The sequence below is a fragment of the Alligator sinensis genome, unplaced genomic scaffold (genome assembly GCF_000455745.1).
Source record: "Alligator sinensis unplaced genomic scaffold, ASM45574v1 scaffold472_2, whole genome shotgun sequence".
NCBI lineage: Eukaryota > Metazoa > Chordata > Crocodylia > Alligatoridae > Alligator > Alligator sinensis.
Window position 1 is genome coordinate 212,773 of NW_005842378.1, and position 21,198 is coordinate 233,970.

Below are 21,198 nucleotides of genomic sequence, written 5' to 3' on the forward strand. Positions count from 1 at the left end.
TTCCCTACATTTAAGATTATACCACGTTATTTTATAAAAACGCATAAAGCATCTACAAAATAGGACAGATTAACTGTGTTTAAAGTCAGCCTTGAGCAGATCTATTCTTTACAAGCTTGAAGGGGCAAACACAGTCTTTTGTGGAGAAGTAGAGATGAACCCTTTGGAAGAGTAAAGAGAAGGTTAAGACTAGATGACCTATGAAGGTCCCCTCCAGTCCCACTTCTCTATGACCCTTAAAAAACAAAACAACACTACAGCAAACAAAAACACCTCTGGTTCCACATCGGGAGGCAGCAAGTTCTTCAGCCTGTCCATGTCAGCTCTAGCTGAATTGCTGTATTGTGCTACTGCATGAGAACCTCAAAAGTAAGACTGGCTACCAGTCATTTTCATTATCCAAGCTAAACAAGGTTTTAAGAACGTTAATGTTTCTTGTACTAGTTTAGAATAAGAAGCCAACCAGAACCTAAAGACATAGGGAATTTTTTTTTAATTATAGTTTTTAAGTCTGATATTGGCATGTCACTTTAAAGTGAGACTATATACCAACCTGTACATTTTTAATATGAAATACACCACAAGTCAGAGTCATTCTACCAAACTAAATAGAATTCCTGCTCCGCATAAGTGGACATGGAAATGATATACAACACAGTAACTAGTAGATTCTCCTATAGTATTGGAAAACTTGTAAGTCATCCTTTGACTGGTGAGCCTATGGAGTCCTAAAAGGCAGGTCAGTCTGAAATAAGCAACCTTACTGCTGCTGTTTTGCTTTTTTGTTTGTTTGTTTTAAGAAAAATGCACATAAACCCATAAGATTCATAGAAAAAAACCTGCCGCTTTCAAATGTCCTACACTCATTTCTAACCTTAAGTTTAAAATTTTAGTGCAGTAGTAGGAGAATCTGGATAGTCTTGCTTTGGAGAAGTTCTAATAAATTCACTATTTAAAAGGCATTTTTTTTCAAATATGAATTACAATATAACAGGTCTAAAATATAAAAACATCTAAACATAATATTAAGGTTTTTTAAGTGGCATGATAAGAAATAAAGTACATCATACTTTCTAATTTTGAGATGACTTCTAATTTTAGATGCCCAACTTTAAAAAAAAAGTTGGATTTCCAGAGGTGCTGAGCAATCACAATTCCAAATAAAGCCATATTGTTATCTTAATTAGTGGTTATTTTGAAGGTAAAAAGTTTTATTTTTACTCTTTGAACAGAAAAAGTGGATATGCTGGAAAAGTAATCCACATATATTGTGAAAAAATCCCTTCAAAGCGGACAGAATATCTTTGCCTTAGAATATTGACCCAGGTGCTGACAGCATGGTCCATCCCATCTTAAATTTCTGTGCCTACTCACCAGCTCGGAGGGGGCGTGGAACTCCCCCAACAAAGATGGTTTTTCTTGGGTCCAAAGGCTGAGAACCATCCATTACAAAGTCACTATCACTGAGGTTCCAAGGTCGAATTTGCACCTGAAAAAAATTTGTTGATTTTGTCTTTACTTCATTGCTAATTTCCCTTACTTAAGTAATCAAAATGAGAAACAACTTGGGAGTATTTAAGATAATATATTAAGGCCAATTAGAATAAAGGACATATATGCATATGCACACGTATATTTTTTTAAATAAACAATCAGAAAAATTATGGGATACAAAAGTGAAAACAGTACAAATATACCATATTATCTATCCTACTAAGTATTTGTAAAGCACAACATAGTGTTCATTTGAAAAAGGCAAACAATGTATCACTTCTAGAGGCCATACTTGAGTTGATTCCCTCAGGCATTCATCTAGTCCATTCTTTCCCAGTTTGCCTTTCCCACATTCTTCATTAAAATATGTAAATAGACATTTGGAGCTTTATCATGTATAGTGTGAATTTAAGGCTGCAGGTTGGACATTCAACTTCCTTTTAATTGTATGGAGCTTTTCACAAGTTTTTAAAACAATTGATAAAAATAGAGGAAGGAAGTCCAATTAATTCCTTCACTTCAGCTAAGAGGTTTGGTTAAATGGAAAGACATTTGCTTAGTCTACTTAAGGAGCCAGATGGGCAGCTGAACTGGGAGTCTTCAGATTGTACAGAATGAGGCATTATGCTCAAAAGCCATTTGGATGAACCTACTCACCCTTCCAACCTGCCGCATGAGAGACATTTGACAGCATATTTAGTATTGCAACTGAATTGCTATTTCCATTCATCCATGCAAGTTGCATACTCTTCTCATTCAAATAAGCTATTTGGAATCTTTTATCTGAATGTCCTTAATGACTATTCCAGAAGAATTGTGCATACAGTATGATTTAATTACAATACATAAGAGCTACCATTAGATAAAACCTAAACTCCCAATCCCGCAAGAAATTAGGCATGTACGCAATTTTGCTTATATGAATAGCCCCATCATGTGAATTTAAATGTCTTCAGGATTGGTGCCAGGCTCCTTAACTTTCTCATTTGTAAAGCATTTTAACCACTGGAGCAGGCAATAAATATTTGTGCACATGGAATAAGCAGGCAGTCAGCAAATGGCTGAAATTACCTTTGGAAATAAGAACTACATACCCTTGATGTTTAGAGAAATACATTACCATGACGGTCTAAAACAGACTACTACTATTTTTTTGTCCTGGTGCCTGTAAAAAGTTAAGTAGCAACTCATTACGAATAAAACCAGTCTTAAAAATTAGTCTAACAGATCCCTTTCTGTTTTTAAAATGTCCAGATAAAAGATTAGTAATAGAGAACATGGAAGTAGTTTTCTTATAGGATTTAACAGAGACAGCAATTCCTGAGTGTCTTTGTACTGTCCTGTTAACAGTTATGACGAGAACAGGTTAATTTGTTCAATCTAATATTCAGCCTCTATTCTAGCTCAGCTGTTAGCGAGATTGGACTAATATTGCTAAGTGGAAGTCACATAACAGTTCCTGAAGCAAGCAACAAAATTATCTAAACTCGTTTCTGAATCCAGACTAAGGTGAAAACCTATTTTTTTTTTACATGCAAGAAGTTCCATTGTTTTTCTTCTGCAATGCAACTTTACTTTCCAGATGATTAGAAGCATGTTATTGATAGCAGTTGGCTCTTTTCCAGCAGTTAATAGGTTCATTACAAGTAGAGACAATTAGCCAGCCAATACCTATGATTGATAGGGAATGGAAATAAGCAAAGTAATTCTGGACGAAAAAGAAAAAAGGGAGAACTGGGGGAAAATATTAAATTAGATATCCAAGGCACAATAGATTTGGAGTTAAATAGAGCAAAATATATTTGGTTTTCTGTAGCAATGAATTTATGTATATAAAAAATGGAAGACTCTAGTTAAAATTTGATTTGCTTGTGACTCAGCAGAAATGCACTTTAGATGTTTTTCTTCCATATGGTATTATCTCACCCTTCGCCTGTCATCAGAAGAGCCTAACTGCATGCTTCTCATTGGTTTTAAATAACATTCCTTTAGAAAACCAAATCTGTGTCAAAGCAGACTTGCTAAAGAAAGTGAAAAGTCTGCAAGATGATGAATTGCTTAGGAAGCACATACAGAATTGAAAGCAATGAAGAGATTTCATGAGGTATTGGCACCAGTCTCTAGATTAAAGAGTTTTCTATTTCAGTTCATAGGACATTTCTTTTTCTTTTTAAGAAAAACTTAGTAAAGTAAGAATTAGCCAAAGTTTTTGTTACAGATACAATTGTAACAGGGCATTCTATTAGCATGAAACTGAAAGTTGCAACCTAAACAATAATTAAACAGCGTGGCTATTATTAGCTTCTGGAAAAACAAGTTTTGATAAAGCAAGAAGGTAAGCCTGTTAAGAATCAGCAAAATAATCAGAACAGTTTGAGGTGGGAGCCACTGGATAAGCAAATTGCCTGTAAATCTATTTGCTTTAAAACTGAAGAGGTAAGAAGCCAGTGAGTTGGCAGCTATGGTGCCTTGTACACGCTGCTTACTGGTTTGTCCTTGATGGTGGGGCTCGACACACACAGGTACAGTTTCCCGTCTTCTTCCAGACAGGCATCTATAAGAGCTTGTACAGAACTTTCTTCTTGGAACAGCAGAAAGGCATAACCTTGGAAAGGACAAAGACAAACACAAAACAAAGAGAGGTGACTTTTTACCACTTGTTTTTTCAAGAAAGAAATTTTTAAAAGTCTCAGGCTGTGACTAATATCTAAGAACTGCAAATATATTGCAAGTTGCACAAGTTTGCCTCTCAGCAAAGTGTTCTGCTACAGACCTTTGTCATGCTCCTCCATCAACACGGAACACATCATCCCTGGACTGGTCTATACATACTATAACATTTAGGGTTCATTCACCTGATCCTCCACCATTACTTGCTTACAGTTTCCCTTTGCTCTCTATATTGGTCAGGCATGAGGATCTCTATATAAAAGGATGGATACAGATTCAACATCAATGCCAAAAACACAAAAGCTTGTGAAAGAACACCTTAACCTCCCTGGACATTTCATTACTAATGTCAGTGTAGCTGTCCTTCAAACAAAAAACAAACAAACAAACAAAAAAGAGTCTTAAATGTGAAACTGTAAAAACTAGAAGTCATCTAGACAGGACTGTATTAACCTGCGTCTTAATAAGGGCTATGGATTCTTAGCTCAATATCTGAACAAGCCGTTTACTTTGGTGTTCTTTCAAGTGTTAACTGTCTTGTTTTGTTTAAGGGATCTATTTGTAGCAGTGTTGAACTGAGAAAAAGAGAAGCATAAAACTCTTGGTTCAGAGGTGATATCTTTTATTACACCAACTAAAAAGTAGCAAAAAAGTCTGTCTTTGCAAGCTTTTGGGCACACGCAGCCTTCTTCAGGTTGAAGAGAGATCAAAGATTGTCAAAATGCTCTTAGGTAGAAAATAAAAGTTCATTTTGCACAGGGGAGATAAAAGCTGGAAGTGTACTCCCCTGGGTCTGAGAGTCCTTTCGTGTAAGTGTTGCTCTGTGATGTGCAGATAAGGCTGTCTTCATCCCTGGAGGTGTCTGATGTCAGAAGCAGGCAGGGAAGTGCAAAAATCTCTCTTTCTTGTTTAGCAATGAAGTTTATTTTTCTGTTTTTGGAAATATATATTTAGCCATTTTTGGAAAAATAAACTTCATTGCTAAACAAAAAAGAAGGATTTTTGCACCTTCCTGCCTGGTTCCGACATCAGACACCTCCAAGGAAAAAGACAGCCAGGGCGGGCCCTGTGGCCATGTGTTACGGCCCCAGGCCCCAAGCCCCAGGAACTGCCCAGCTGGGCAGCAGCCCCAACCCCAACCCTGCTCAACTTCCCTCCCTTCCTCCCTATGGGGCCCTCAATTCCCCACCCCCCACAACTTACTGGAAGGAGCTGCTCTCCAGGCTGCCTGGGGCCATGTGCGTATACATGCACAAGGTGCTCCCTGCCTGACTGCCCTCCTCCTGCTCCCTCTCAGCCCCCTGCAGGCTGGAACTCTTCCAGCCTGCAGAGGGATCACTACAAAACTGCAAAATCCACAGTTTTCTCCAGTAAAATGAGATATCTGTGTTTGCCTTTGGTAAAAATCTGTGGTTTACTCCTTTTTTCCATGGGAAATGAAAAACCTGGATCCCTGGATATAACCTCTGAACCAAGAATTTTGTGCTTCTGTTTTGTTTAGCAGCTGATTTAAACCAGTGATTCTCCACCAGGGTACCATGGCACCCCAATATCCTTTCAAGGGTGCCATGCAATATTAACACTATTAAGTGTACAAACACGATCAACCCAGATATTTCAAATAGGAACCCATAGTGTTAAAAATACTCTGACCTGTTCTGGTCTTTCTTAGGTTTTTGCAACAGCAGAATTGTTCTATTATTTTTGTGTAGTAAAAAGCGAGTGAAAAAGGGCTAACATTTTCCAAAGTGTGTGGAGCCAAATGAGGGGTGCCTTGAGTCTAAAACCCCCGAGAACCACTGATCTAATTGAACCCCAATAACACTTCGCAGCCTCCCCTTCCTTTATACCTTTCCCTTCTATTAAAAAAAAATATTTCTGCCAGTTCATTCGTAGCATCTGACCAAAGTCATAGTTGCCTACAAAAGCTCATGCCTCTCTGAAACAGTTGGCCTCTAAGGGAGATTGTACATGTGATGGTGGGGCCATGTACACACGACACAGTGATGAGAAACAAGTCATTTGTCTAAATGGCATCACCATGTACACATGCACAATTTTTTTTGTGGAAAAATTTCTTTGAGCATGGCAACTTAAACCAATGCATTTAAAAACGGGGCAAATTGTCCCATTGTGGATAAAAAAAAATTTGTGCACATGTATGTGTCACATGGGTGTGCTGGTGGCCGGAGAAGGCAGTGGGGATGGTGCATGGGGCACTGGAAGTCCAGACATGCTCAGGGAAGCTCAGGTTTAGTGGGCTTCCAGCACCCCATGCACCATCCCCATCACCTTCTACAGCCACCAGCACACCCAGCCACTCTCATGCTGCCTTCCCACTGGATTGGGTGCTGTCTGCAAGGTGGGACAGCACCTGCCCAGGCAGCCCCAAGGGGCAACACTGCCACAGAGGAAAGCACTGAGCCCCCGCAACCTGGTGGCAGCTCACACAGGCAGGCTTCATGAGGGGTTGGGGGAAATCAGGCCCCTCATCGTTAACAAGCCTGCCCCGATGGGGGGGGGGGGGGGGGGGGGGGGGGGGGGGAGAGTACCAGCAGGCCATCATTGTTCCATAATAGTGATAGCAGCTCCTAAACTGAAAAGCAGTGGGTCACGATTAAAAACCCACCATTTCAAATTTAGTGTTACTAAACCACGGCCCCCACTCCTCCTCCTGCCCATGTGTACAAGAGCCATAAGGCCGCATCCAGATGTCCATGGAGAACCAAATATCTATGTTCAACTACCAGTGGCACGCCTTATACTGTTATCCTGGTTAGTTATCCCTGGGAATGCCAGTGCCACACACCCACTTGCATGCAGCAGGTTACCCTGGGAGGGGTTGGAGAAGCTGGAGCCAGCAACTGTGCTGGTCCCAGTAGCCTTACCTGGGATCCTGGGAGCTGGGGAAGCTGCAGTCACGTTGCTTCTGCAGCTGGGAGGCTGGCTGACAGCTAGAGTGTGGCTCCAGCCGGCCAGCCACCAGTTTTGGTTGGTGCATGCTGCCTCCATGTGCACCGCTCTGGTTTTTTTTGTCCCTGGGATCTCCCAGGGTCCAACTGCCTCCCGCCCCCTCCCCACGCTGCAAGGTAGCAGTGTGGGACATGCCTGAATGTGCAGGGTGTGGCACCGCAGATGAGCACAGGGCCACATACCACACAGCCGTGCATCCAGAAGCAGCCTAAAGGTTGTAGCTTGCCCTACCTTCTAGTTAAAAGAAGGTAATTTTGAAAGAAACCTAATAAATCACTGAAAGAGGGTTTTTAGCAGAATATATGTGGTTCATAAGGTACTTGAATTTGGACCCCTACTATCATACTTCAAATCAAATTTTACTGTAGCTGAAAATACTAGGATAAAGCAAGCTACACTATAACATAAGTTGAGCCTCAGGTATTTCAAATATATACTACTAATAGCTTCAGTTTTGGAATGAGAGAGAATAATTGTTTCACGTTCTAGTTTCCCCTAAACTTTTTATGTAAGACTCTTACAAGGAGATTGGTCAGTTTTTATGTTTTCTACTTTCACGTAATTACAAACTTCCATTTATCAGGTATCCAGGTTGTAGCTGTATTGGTCTAGGGGAAAAGGCAATCAGGACTTGTAGTAGAGATGATCTCTTTTATTAGACCAACAAGATTTTTGCAAAAAAGCTTCTTTAATTGCAAGCTTTAGGACACAAACACCCTTCATTAGCCATTGGAGAAAAGATTATAAAAGTTCTCCTGGATAGAAATGGAAGTTCATATTTCATAGGATTTTTGCAAAAACCTTGTTGGTCGAATAAAAGCTATCACCTCTACAAACTTCCATTTATGTTTCCATCGAAAACAACAAATATTAGGCTCATCAAAAAGTTCCCTAAGCTAGATCAAGAGACTACGTAAAAGTTGCAGATGGAAACGAATAGAGCTGCCCATTAGAGGTGCATTTCCTGTAAAATGTCCAAGACATGCTCCACAATTACTCGAATTCCCACAGAAAGCTGAAGCACTGCAATGGGGACCAACCTTTTTGGCAGGCATGCCACAAATTAGCCCTGTACCCTTCAAGCACCATTCCAACCCCCTTCTCTGCCAAATCTGCTTTGTTTTCTGCTCACTGCTTTTTTCTCTCTTCCCAATCTGCTGTTCTTGCCCTACCAACCACTGTGCTGTCTGCCCCTTGCCCAGTCTGCCATGTGCCCCACACAGGCTGCCCCTGTCGCTTGTGGCACACCTGTTGCAAGCTGGTCACCCTTGAAGTACTAGATCATTTGGACCCTTGGACCCCATCCACCTTATATACTGCCTCTCTTCATAGTTCTGCAGTAACTATAGTCAGCTTGTGGCCTACACCTATTCTCAGACTTGTATTTCTTCGCACCCTTTAGTCCACCAAATGCAAAATATAACGACCTTCCAGTTGCTCTAAAAGATTTCCTTGCCAGGTTTTATGTGGGAGGCAGAGCTAAAGAGGGGCTTCAGTGGAGTATTGTACAAGATAGAGACAACTTTCTTTGTATTGTGACTTCAAATCTTGTACATGCAGTAAAATTCTTGAAATCAAATTTTCACCAGATGCTAAAAAAACATCTCTTCTCTCTAAGGACTAATCTCCCGACCAGCCTTCTTTCTAATGCCTACTGTCTCTAGAGCGGAACTGATCAAAGCAAGATTGTGCAGTGTTTTTGTAATCAAAGTGTAATCAGCAGCAGCAAAGACCAGACCTAAAACTTCACCTGGCAAGGTAAATATTTCAGAAGTACACAGGCAAAATTTGTCTGATAATTTGTTGTTAAAGTGAAAAAGATTATTACAAATATAGCCACAGTAGTCCTGTCTGGCCTATTGAGGCATCCTGCAATTAAAACCTACTGATAGACTCCACAAAGTTCAGCATAGCAAAGTAAACTAATTGGGCACTCTTTCAAGATCAACTTGTACAGGAAAACAAATATTTCAGAATTCAGTTTAACACAACCACTCTTGATAGACAACTTAGATGTGAATGTCCAGACTTCTAAGAGACCATAAAAAACAATTCTATCAAAAGCAACAATCCAATGAATAAGAAATGTTGATTAATCTCTTAAAGAGCCCTAAAAGAGTCCCTCTACAATTAAACAAATTACTTTGAAGTGTAACCAAAAATCACATTGAGAAAGAAATTCACTTTCAGTAACCATCACTGCTGTAGCTCCATTTTATTTTCAAACATGCAAATATTATTTTTATTTTGTCATTCACCATCCCAATTAAAGCCATCTTCCAATTGGCAGTTGATTCAGCCCTATCAAATGCCCCAAGTCAGGAAACTGAACACTGAATGAGACTACAGAATCCCCTCTCTGTGCCTTTCACCATTAACAGACTATGATCATATTTCATAGATCTATTCAATTCCTGCAGTGAGCAAGTGAGTGGTGTTAAACTCGTAGGATGATTTCAGCATCCTGTGCACTGTGGTCTTAGAAATAAATGGAAAGCATTAAAAACACTGAATCTGACCAGTATTTCCACACATCATTAGATAACCTCAGAAAGTTCAGATATTACCATAAGCTAAGCACAGCAAAACCGAGGCACGTATCCTTATCTTGTGAGAGGATTCTGGCTTGCAAAAATGAATGTCTGAACATTCTTGTAGTATGCTTAGATGTGCATACTTGCTGAGTGAATCTCAGGAAGCATCGAAAAGGTTACAAATATAAGTACCGTATATCCATGTGGTAGCTTTATCGAGGCACCCATAAGCAAAACTAATCTGAAATACCTTCTACGTAAAATCAACATCAGGAATGAAGTAATGATAATTAGTCAATGCATCAGGAAATTTTGAACATCAAACATTTTATTTAAGATTTGGGCAGATGTTTCGGATGACTATCTGAATCTGTCCAAACAGCCAAGAGATGGCAGGAGCCAGGCTGCCTATACTGTACATAGCAGAGGTCTGGGGGACATGTTGAGTTGCTCAGGCAGCAGAGGAGGGGGATGGGGGGAACAGGGCAGTCCCCAGCACTGTGATCCATGCAGCTTTTGGCCCCTAGGTGCCCTGAAGTTAGACAGTCCTGAACTAGCTGACTAGAGGCTTGCACTGCATGCAAGTCTGGATAAGCCAGTGCCTCATCTTTCCCTTCTATCCATGTGACCTGGAGAGCAGGTTACTACTAGCAGATAAGGAGGCTGCAGGGGACCTCCACAAGACAGACCAGCATAGTTGCATGGAGTTGTAGGCACACTGGAAGGTAGAGCTAAGATCCCAAGTCTCCTGCATAAGATAGAGAAATGGTTCGAGAATCCATCAGATGAGATTCAACAAGGATAAATGCAGTCCTGTACTTGTGAAAGGATTACTGCATGCAAAAATACAGACTGAGGAATGACTGGCTAGGTTTTAGTGCCACACAGATTGAGTGCCACACAGATTGATTTGGGGGTTACAGGGGATCATATGTCCAATAGAAACTAGTGCACTCTTTCTGCAAAGAGTCAACAGCATACTGGGTTGCATTAACAGAAGCATCACTTAGAAATCAAGAAAAGCAATTACTCTGTTCTATTAGGACTGGTGAGGTTTCACATGGAGTTCTGTGTCCAGTTTTCAGCCCCAAACTTCAGGAAAGATTTGGACAAATGGAAAGAAACCAGTGGAGAGTGACAAAAATCATTAGAGGCCTGGGAAACATGACTTACGAGGAAACGCTGAAAGTACTTGAATAGTTTAGTGTGAAGAAAAGAAGACTGAAGAGGGATTTGTAAAAAGTCTTCAAGTACCTGAAGGGCATTTATAAAGAGGATGAGACAGCCTGATCTCTGGGCTGTAGGGAACAGAACTACGAACTATGGCCTCAAGCTGCAACAGGAAAAATAAACAGGTTGGAGATTAGGAGGAACTTTCTGACTATGAGGGTGGGGTGGTTAACCATCGGAACAAGCTACGTAGGGAAGTTGTAGAATCTCCATCCTTGGACATTTTCAAGAGCAGTTAGACAGATACTTGGCTGGGATGGTTTAGGTAAGGGTGACCCTGACTTGAGCAAGAGGCTGGACTTGATGACATCGTGATGGCTGGAATTTCATCTCTTTCAGCCCTACTTTCCTATGGTTGTAGGGACCATAGGTGCTTGACTTCCATGAACTTGATCCAGTCAAGCACCTTCTCCAAAATGGTTCACACAGTATTTTAAGATCCTGCTGAGATTGCATGTCTTCCCAAATTACTGAAAGGGTTTAGATGTCCAAAACCTCCTGCTAATAAAACTTCAGCCTGCCAACTAGCCCCGCCCTGAAGCTCCCTCATGCCTCGGCCATCCCCTCCCTGCAGGGCCTCCTGCCAGCCCAGCTCCATGTGCTGCACGTCAATAAGCTCTGGAGCTTATTGTTTCAGAGTTAATTGCTCCCAGGCACACATTCAAAAGGTATGCCCAAGAACAATAAGCTTCATGCGCAGTAATAACATGTGAAGATATGTCCACTTACTACTAAAGTCCACTACATAAGGAGTTATCCTCTTTTAAGTCATGTTGTTTACTGTTGCTCATTTTTATTCTACACTAACATCCAAATTAAGATTTATGTGATAATCATTACTCCCAGGGACTCCCAGCAAGAAGTTTCATTTTCATTTGAATGGAACCCTGTGGCAGAAAATGTTCTGTGAACTCATGGAACGATGTAAAAGGTAACTGGAAATATGCATGAAGACCAGTTTCTTCATGCAGAAGCCAACATTTCACGAGGAAGATTTAGATCCCACAAAATGCAATTTAAAAATGAGATGTCAAATATAGCTTGTATCAAAAGAAACAGGAAAAAAGAACCATTCCAAACATGCCTTTTGATCAAACCCTAGCATTGTATTTAACATGCCACATGTACCTTCCCCACCAAAACTGGCCATTTAAAATTGGGATGCATGTCTTGAGTAAGGAAAACAATTACCCTACTTGAATGGAAACAGGAGGGACACTGGAATGGTGGCAGCAGACTGCGCTCAAATTTGGCTCAGCAGGGATGGAACCCTCCAACTGCCCCTGAATAAGATGTGATCCATGCATGTGGTATGCAAACACTATGACACCACTGTAGATACCAGCATCTTTTTATAATTATGGTAATACGCATTTAAATTCTGAATTTAGATACATTGTCAAGGTCCAGGCCAGGAACATGCCTTCTAGGAAATGTTACCACAATGTATATATGTGAGATCATGTTGGTTGTTAGGCAACAAAAATGTGCTAGACATGCCCTGTGTGGTAATCTTTAGCTATAAAACAAAGAAAGTTCATTTGTAATATAGCTGGTCTTCTTGGACCTTCAGACACAGACAAGAGGCCATATTCAGATCCACACCCACATAAAGTTCAACTGAATGTCTGAACTATAAATAGACTTTGAGCTTCGGTTTAATGATGCCAAAGTGTCAGTGCTGTTTTCAGATAATCTTTTCACATAAAATAGTAAAATCTTGAGAGAAAATTCAAAAGAGTAACTGACATCTATTTCAACAATGACAGAATAGATTCCTCCTCCAAATCTGATCCTCAACTAAAAACACAGGACAAGACTTATAGACAATGTTAACTCATCTCTTTCAACAAAGTCAATTCCAGAGTGAAGATGACACCCGTTTGTTGACTGCCGTTTGAAAGAGAAAATAGTAGAATGGACAGTCTCAGCTCAGAAGGGGAGCCTGTGCTGACCACTTGGGTCAAAGGAAATTAAAATAGTCTTGGGATATCTTCAGATGTCACAACAACATAGCTGAAAATTCGAGATAGATCTGGACATTCAAGTGTATGGCTCCCTCCAAAACACCAGCACAGCCTGACCTAGTACACGTACACCAAAACACAAGTTGTGGTAGGCTGCATAGCTGAGGTGCAGGTGCTGTGGGAACACTTAAAAAAAAAGTCTTTACTTTGTTACTGTTTCTTTCAATGTATAGTGAAATAAAAAAAACTTGCCCATTTAAAATATCTAATGGGTAGAGAAAGAGCTCTCTGTAGCAGATCGCCACTTACTGAAGTGACTGTACACCAAAACATAAAAGTCTACATTTAGGTACACAGAATCCCATCTAAGAAGGGACCTGTAAATACTGGAAACCTGTTCAAGTCAGCAAAGCTGCTTGTATATGTCACAGCGGTTTACTTTGGTTTAATTCTGTCTAAATCGAAGCAATGGGTTTTTAAAAATACCGCTTCAATATAGGACGAAGTAAAACCCTCTGGCATGTACACAAGGGTCGGACCCGATCCCTACCTGCCTCTCCAGCAGCAGTGCTTCCTTCCACAATGGCAGTGGTGTCCCCCAGGTGGCACCCGCCAACAGGCAACTGGCCAGGGTGGTCCTAGGTGGCACCTCAGCCACGAAGGGAAGCACTGGGCCCCCAGGCAGCTCAGGCAGACAGGCAGGCTCTAGGGAGAAAAAAATCCAAAGAAGATCAGGCTTGTTTTTTTTTTTTTTTTTAATTCCTTCAGTAGAGCCTGCCTGCAGAGGCTGCTGCCCAGCTACCTGCACAGCCCCTGAGCTGCTTGAGGCCCAGGTCTTCTCTCTGCAGCTGGAAGGTAGTAAACTAAAACACCTTGGACACAAAGGCATCAATGAGTTGAACACCTGAGGGAAGGGAAATTTTATAAAAGTTCAAAGCTCTACATACTTGTTCTGGATACAAATAGTCCTGTCTAACAATGACAAGACTTTCACAAAGAAGGATGGTGCACGCTGCCTTGGGCATTTTGGGTGGATATGCTGATTTATCTTGCAGTACACGAAAGAAAGTCTGACAAGTTGTATGATCTACTTTCACTGTGCCTATGTCCCACGAGCTCTGGGTAGACCATCACTGGGGGACATGCTTGGAGCCACTATCTGATGTCTGTCATTGTCCAGAAGCTTCACTGAGGAACTTGTCCATCAAGATCATCATACTTCAAGACATGCCTGATGTCTGGTGATAACTTGTTTAGATCTCTCTCTACCAGAATTGGGCTACCTGGATCTCTCAGAAACAGACAGGATGGCCAGGGTATTTGGGGTGGGGTACTAAAAGAAATGTTTACTTTGCAGTCAGCATCTGGTGTTTCCCGTCTATGGGCTCCTATACACATGCAGGGAGCCTACTCCGACACACTGGAAATCAAGACTCAATTAATTGAGTCTGCTAGAGCATGGAAATTGATGCTCTCCAGCAACCTTCCACATCATGTGCATCTGCATCCCCCTGTGTCTCTGTGCTGAAAAAATGGCAGCAGGGCACTTTGAAAAAAAACCATGTTTGATGAGTTTTAGTTCAAAGCACCTCGGCACCACTTTTTCAGTGTAGGGATGCTGATCTTATGCACATGCACTTTTAATTAGCACAGCTCACTAATTAAAGCATCCGGTGCTGTGTCCCAGAGCATGTGAAAAAATGCCCATGCGCCTGGAAGTCTGGGAAAGGGAAGTAGAAGTGTTCCATACAACCTTTGTCTGTTTTATGATGCACCAATTAATAGAAGTGAAATCATTCTTTCCAAAGCTTTGGAGTGTCCCATGACTCTGGAGTGTAGTTACAGCTTGCTGAGACGCCAGAAGAGCATAGATATCCAGCCAGGATCAGAAAGCACCTGAACAGAAGTCTCAAGGGAGATGTAAGCTTCATTTGACTTCTAATTCAGAGTGCAATTTGAGAAAGATTCGTGTATGAAGCAGACAGAAATCTCTCTCCTCGATACAAGAGTCATTTGAAATGGCCATTGTTTACTGCCACGGCTGGATCACAGGACAGATCAGTCTTGATCCTAGAGGCCTGACTTTGGCCACACAAACCTGGGAACAAGCTGTAATGGGGATGTTTAGCCACTGCACAAGGAAATGGATGAAGAGGACTTGAACACAGATATTTTTAAAACTAAAGTATATTATCTAAACTGCACTAAATAACCATCAACTATTATGGCAATAGCTCTAGTCATGCTTTGTAGGTGAAAAGACATGGACATTGTGGGGTTGTGTTTTGTGATATAGGCAGTTAGGAACCAAGAGCTGCTTGAGGTCATTCTGCCCATTTTTCCGCAAGCCCTATCGGTACAGGTAAAATTTCAGTAAAAACTACTAATCAACATGGGAACATGCACCACTGGATATCTATCCAGATCTTGCTTAATTCACAGAAGTATCAGCACCTTCTCCCTTATACATTATGCATTGCTTCAGGCCATCTACTAATAGCCAGAAGCAGTTGGTCAGGGCATTGCTATATTCCCAGCTGACAAAAAAAAAAAAAAAAAAAAAAAACAACTTTCACTTCCCCACACACCCATGCCCATTATGCGTAGCTCCAACACTACATCCCAGCAAAGATCAGCATTTTGTAAGCTTTCACCACTATCTCCAGACAGACCACAAAAGTTTTCCCCTAAATTATAATATAATATTCATCAGCAAATAGGAAGAGCCCTATTCTCTCCAGCACCACCTGGGGTGATGAGGAACAATGGTAATAAGCTGATGGAGAATAGGTTTAGGTTTGAGATCAGGAAGCAATATTTTACAGTTAGGGTAGCCAGAATCTGGAACCAGCTTCCTAGGGAAGTGGTTCTTGCCCCTATCTTGGGTAAATTCAAAAAGAGTTTAGATGATCACCTGTCTGGGGTCTTGGGAACCCAGCAGTCATCCCTGCCTGTGGCAGGGGGTCAGGCTAGATGATCTGTTCAGGTCCCTCCTGACCCTAGCTACTATGAAACTATTTTAAGTAGAAAAGTAGGAAACTTTTCGCTGCCTCTCTCTAATGGTAGAATCATGACATGGTACCTGTGTTAAGTGAAGACAGTGACATTTTTTCCTGACATTACCAACTGGAAACAGATTCTGCACTTAACAATTGCTCTGGAACCCACTGGGCATTATCTACACAAGATACTACATCACTGTAGCTACTGCAGAGCACTAGGGTCAGAAATGATCCATGCATCTCCGAGGCCACGCAGTAATGGTCGTTACTGCACAATCATTTAGTACTTGCTTTAGCAAGTATAATTCAAGTGCTAAATGACTGCACAGTAACAACTGTACAGTCGGGCACACGTGTAGACGTACCTGCTGATTTCAATAAAAAAAATCTTCCAAGGGCTTGAGTTTTGGATTAGACCTTTTAAACTTTAAAGGGCATGTTCTAATCTGAATTAAAAGTTTAAGAAGTTGAATTCTTATAGATTCATAGAAATTAGGGGCTGGAAGGATCATCAGGTACAGCCCCCCTGCTCAAGGCAGGAAAGACTGCTGAGGCCAGAAGACCCCAGCAAGGTGTGCACCCAGTCATCTTCAGAAGATCCCCAGGGAAGCTGACTGTACCACCTCTGAGGGAGTCTGTTCCAGACTCTGGATACACAAATTGTAAAGAAGTTTTCCCTAATGTCTAATCTGAAGCCTTCCTCTACCAATTTATGACCATTATTCCTCATCTTCCCCTGGGGTGCCTTGGCGAACAGCTGTTCTCCTAGCACTTGATGTTTGCCCCTTATATAGTTGAAGGTTGTCACCAAGTCTCCTCTGCGTCTTCTCTTTTCCAGGCTGAACAGCCCCATGTCCCTCAGCCTCTCCTCATATGATCTGTTCCCCAGACCTCTAATCATTTGTGTGACCCTCCTTTAGATTCTTTCCAGCTTCTCCATATCCCTTAAACTGTGTTGCCCAGAACTGGATGCAGTATTCCAGCCTCAAAAATTTCAGATTTCTCCTAGCAGAATTAATCCACTTCATGATTTAAAAAATGCTTAGTGAAGATTTAAGTGCATTTTATTAAGCTTTTTCTTGGGGCGAATTTCTAAGTTAAGATTCACCACATATGAAAGTTTAGACCACGAATTGCCACCTCTACTATACAGGCAACGTTTTGCATTTCAAATATGAGGTTAAGTCTAGAGAAAGCTACTTCTGACCTTCGGAATCAGGGCAACACTATTTTCCAATGGAGAATTAAATGCATTGGAACATTTCACATCAGTCAGGGACTGACAATTTGAAGACAAGTGTGGGTCAGAGGGTTACCAAACTTTTGGTATCAAAGATACCTACATGCAGTTCCCAAAATTCAGTATTCTGACAGATTCAGATACAGGAATCATTGTATTCAGAGAGGCATACAAGTTCAACCTGCAACGATGCTCCTGGCCACTCTAGGTGCATAAACAGGCATTCCTCAATTATTATTTTTTAATTGTAGTTAAGTAGAAAGGACGGACTTTGGGTATAGTCAGGATACATTCTTTTCCTGCATCCCAAACAAAATGAGATGCTGTTACAAATGATGTGATTTTAGAAAGACTCCAATATTTTTATCCAGTTTAAAACTACCATGCAAATTCAAATCCTACTGTAGATTCAAAACAGTGCTGCTGTTCAAACATGTATATATTTTCCCATTTGGTTTGCTGCATCTTACCTACTCCTAGCTACTTGTAAGACTGCAATGAAATCTAATAACCCACCTCAGATATGTTACATATGTTCCAATTCAATATGTAAAAATAATTTTGCAGCATAACCAAAAAGATTTAGAATTTATGAAGGAGACTGATGCTCCAGTCTCACCTCTGAGGACTTGATGCTTTTGCAGCTGCCTGGTTCCAAAGAAAAACAAATTTAAGAGAATATATATAATGAAGCAGCCTTAAATTAACTTTTTAAAAATTTTATTCATCAGAGTTAGTTAAATGAATTTCATGTAAACAGTATTCAGAAAAACTGCTTGTATTACTAAAACTTTTATATAAATTTCCTTTAACAATCCTCAATAAAATGAACATTTATAGATAGGGTTGAACTAAATTTGTAAGGTAGTTACTATGATTATAATGGGTCATTGCTCCAAGTCACCTTTAGTAATCTTATTAAAATATGCTTTGAAAATAAAATATACTACCAAATTCAAAGATGAAATGACTACTTAAAAATGAAACTGATTTTTTAAAAATCAGAATCCAAAATTATTTTAAAAAAATCTTCAGACTCACTTAAATGTTGCAGTGCTATTACTGGATTTCCAAAAGACATCAAAGGCTAAAGAAACCTCAAAATAGAAAGAACTGTAATCTCACTTTAGCTACTGTAGAAGAGTGAAATTACGTATTAGTCAGGCCTGCAAAACTCAATTCCTTTAAACAGACTAAGTTTAAAGTGGCAATGTATTACACTGTCAGCTGATTCCTTTGTCTAAGAAAATGGTAGATAAGAAGTTAGATGAGATGTAAAACATAATAGCTTTATAACTTGCAGCTAGATTCCTATTAGTCTGATATGTTTTTCATGAGCAGAAACCTTAAGCCCTGAACTATATAGAATTCATACATGTAAGAGTTGCACCACAATTAAAGGACAGCAAGAGAAGGAAAGAAAAAGAAAAAGCAGCTTTAAACCTATACCAAATATCCCAAACCCTACAGAGTATGTAAAAGAGAATTCCTGACTCCAATTAGCAACATAAAAGAGAATAGATGTATATAAAGAAAACTCAGGAGCCAAGCTATTTCCTGTAGAGAGTAGAATAAAAATGTTGAGCTTTTAAACATGTGTTCACACATTCGCATGCACACACACACTTTGACATCTTTTAGAATTAAGGATTCCTCAAAGTACACATATAGGTTATAACTAGGCATCACTACAGACCGTGGTAGTTTTTCCATTGTTTGTAAGTCTGGAGAAAGATGAAGCTATTTCTGACCTTTGAAACTGGGGCAACACCATTTCTAATATGCAACAAAATATAATGAAAGATTTCACAGCAGTTAGACTGACCATTTGAACATAAGCATGGGTCAGAGGCTTACCAATCTTTTGGTAATCAAAAGATACCAGGCCTGCATGTAAGCAGCTCCCAACATTTTTCTATTTCTTATTTATAAATAAAATGTTCATATAAAAATGCATAAATATCACACACACACACACACACACTTCTCTGTACTCCACTCCCTTTGATAGCAACTGTTTCCAGCCTTCAATTGCAGTATAGACGTAAAATGACCTTAAATACAGTTTTAGCATGGAGCGCTCCATAAAGCAGATGAACCTTTTAGATATCAGACTTTTGGCTTCTACACTATTTAAAAGCATTGCAACTGCAAGGTCATATGCATGTCTCCTCTTACAAAGGTCACAGCCATTTTAAAGCTTCAGACTTTGAACTGTAACATGAACCACAGCAGATATAATCAGAATTAGAAGATAAAACAAAAGCCAAAAAATTCTCAGTGTGTTATACAACTTGCTTTGCCATTCCTACACTACTACATTACTAGTCACATCAACCAATAATCATACGATTTAAATAGATGGGATTTTTAACAGTGCAAGATCTGTATTAGTTAAAATGTACTGAAGCAGTAAAATTCAAGAAACACTAGCACTTTCTGGTGAGAAAGTGACATTTCGCCCAAAGGTTAGGGGACCTAAACCACGCACAAACAAGTTGAATATGCTGTCATTCTAGGATCTATCCTCCATCACTGCATTGCAAACTACTTCCCTGGCAATGTACTACTACAGTTAAAAAGGGAGAGTTTGGTAGCTTATATGGAACGCTGCATGACAGTGTACAAATTATGACTTCAGGCTGTAAATACTGGATTACACAAAGTGATGATTCAGAACGGATTTTACTCTGAGTAAAAAAGGCTCATAAAAAAGGTTAAAAAAAGAAAGAAACATTTCAGGAATATTGCAGTGAGATGTAATCCATAGGTAAATTAAGAGAATCAGCCGTTTCTGCCTGGAGCAGTTATAGCTTCTATTGGTCAGGATGAGGATAGAGAAGAGGTCTCTGAACTGGTTATTTCCCAGTGAAAGGCATCCCTAATTTATCCTCTGAGCCTCCTCGTCTAGGCCCAAACCCTTGCTAATGCCCTCAATCCCCTCCCTTATATTGCTGCAGCCCACAATTACATTACAAACTTTAAATTTATCTATCCGTCACTGCTGCTCTTCGGTAATGGATGAAAGTTCCATTTAAATTTGTTATCTATTTTTCCCTTAATACAAGTTTCATTAATTTGAAATAAGTTACAAAAGTCCATCCTGCCAATACAGGCACATGTTCAAAAGCAACATCAAAGTATGCTTTTGGGATATCTCTATTAAAGAATGACTTTACTGACCTTTGCTGAAGCTAAAAATAGTGCATCCTTAATGTCAGATGTCTCCTCTCCTATTTAATCCTAGGTTTTCTGCAAACTAACTGCATCGTAAGTGAAGAAAAAAAGTAGGAATTCGAGACAGGACATGTACCAACACATTAAGTTGTAAATATTTGAAAAAAAAATCTAGCATTAAAGGGAAGTTAAGGAAGAAAATGTAAGTATCAATAATCAAAGAAAAGCAAAATTAATTTGGAGGAGTATAGGCAAAGTACCAGTGATAATAATAAATACGTCCTGAAATTCACTTGAATAGATTTTCTACAGCAAAACAATTAAGTAAATTACTACAAATTTTGAACTAATAGTATTAGTAATAGTATTAAACAGTAATAGTATTAGTATTAGTATTAGTAATAGTAACCAATAGTATTTTGTTCCAGAACAAATTTAACATTTAACTTCAGCTCAGGATAAAAGTTAGTGTTCAGTATTTACTTTAATTTAAAAACAGATCAATTCAAAATTAATTCTTTTTTTTTCAAATACATATTTTCCAAATATGGGAAGTGGCCAAGCACTTATTTTAGGGCCACAGGACTAGAAAGGACCTCCAATGCGACAGAACTAGTTCCCACTCTTACAGGTACCACATCATATAATCCCTTTAATAAAATTTATTGAATTCCATATAAGAAGTTAGGATTTGGACCCTACTACTTGAACTGGATCATCATTGCTCTAATGACTAGCTTCAAGTTTCATTATACTCCCAAAGAACAGCATTTCCTTTTCCAGTTTCCTGTTATAGATTTTCCACAAATACATCAGTTATTCTGTTTTGAAAATCATAAGTATGCAAAATGGTTATAAAAGACAGAATCAAATTAAAGTAGCTCTCCAGCTCCTTGGGCCAGCTCCTGCTG

General features: G+C 39.8%; 1 protein-coding gene across 1 annotated transcript in view; it reads right to left on the bottom strand.

Annotated features, from left to right (window-relative positions):
* CPEB3 (cytoplasmic polyadenylation element binding protein 3) overlaps positions 1-21,198 on the bottom strand; it is a 172,267-nt gene that overhangs the window by 23,738 nt on the left and 127,331 nt on the right. Inside the window, exons 8-9 of the mRNA XM_025210887.1 lie at positions 3,981-4,099; positions 1,375-1,489 (exon numbers count right to left, since the gene is read on the bottom strand). Coding sequence (XP_025066672.1) covers positions 1,375-1,489; positions 3,981-4,099 — 234 coding nt within the window. The remainder of the gene's footprint in view (positions 1-1,374; positions 1,490-3,980; positions 4,100-21,198) is intronic.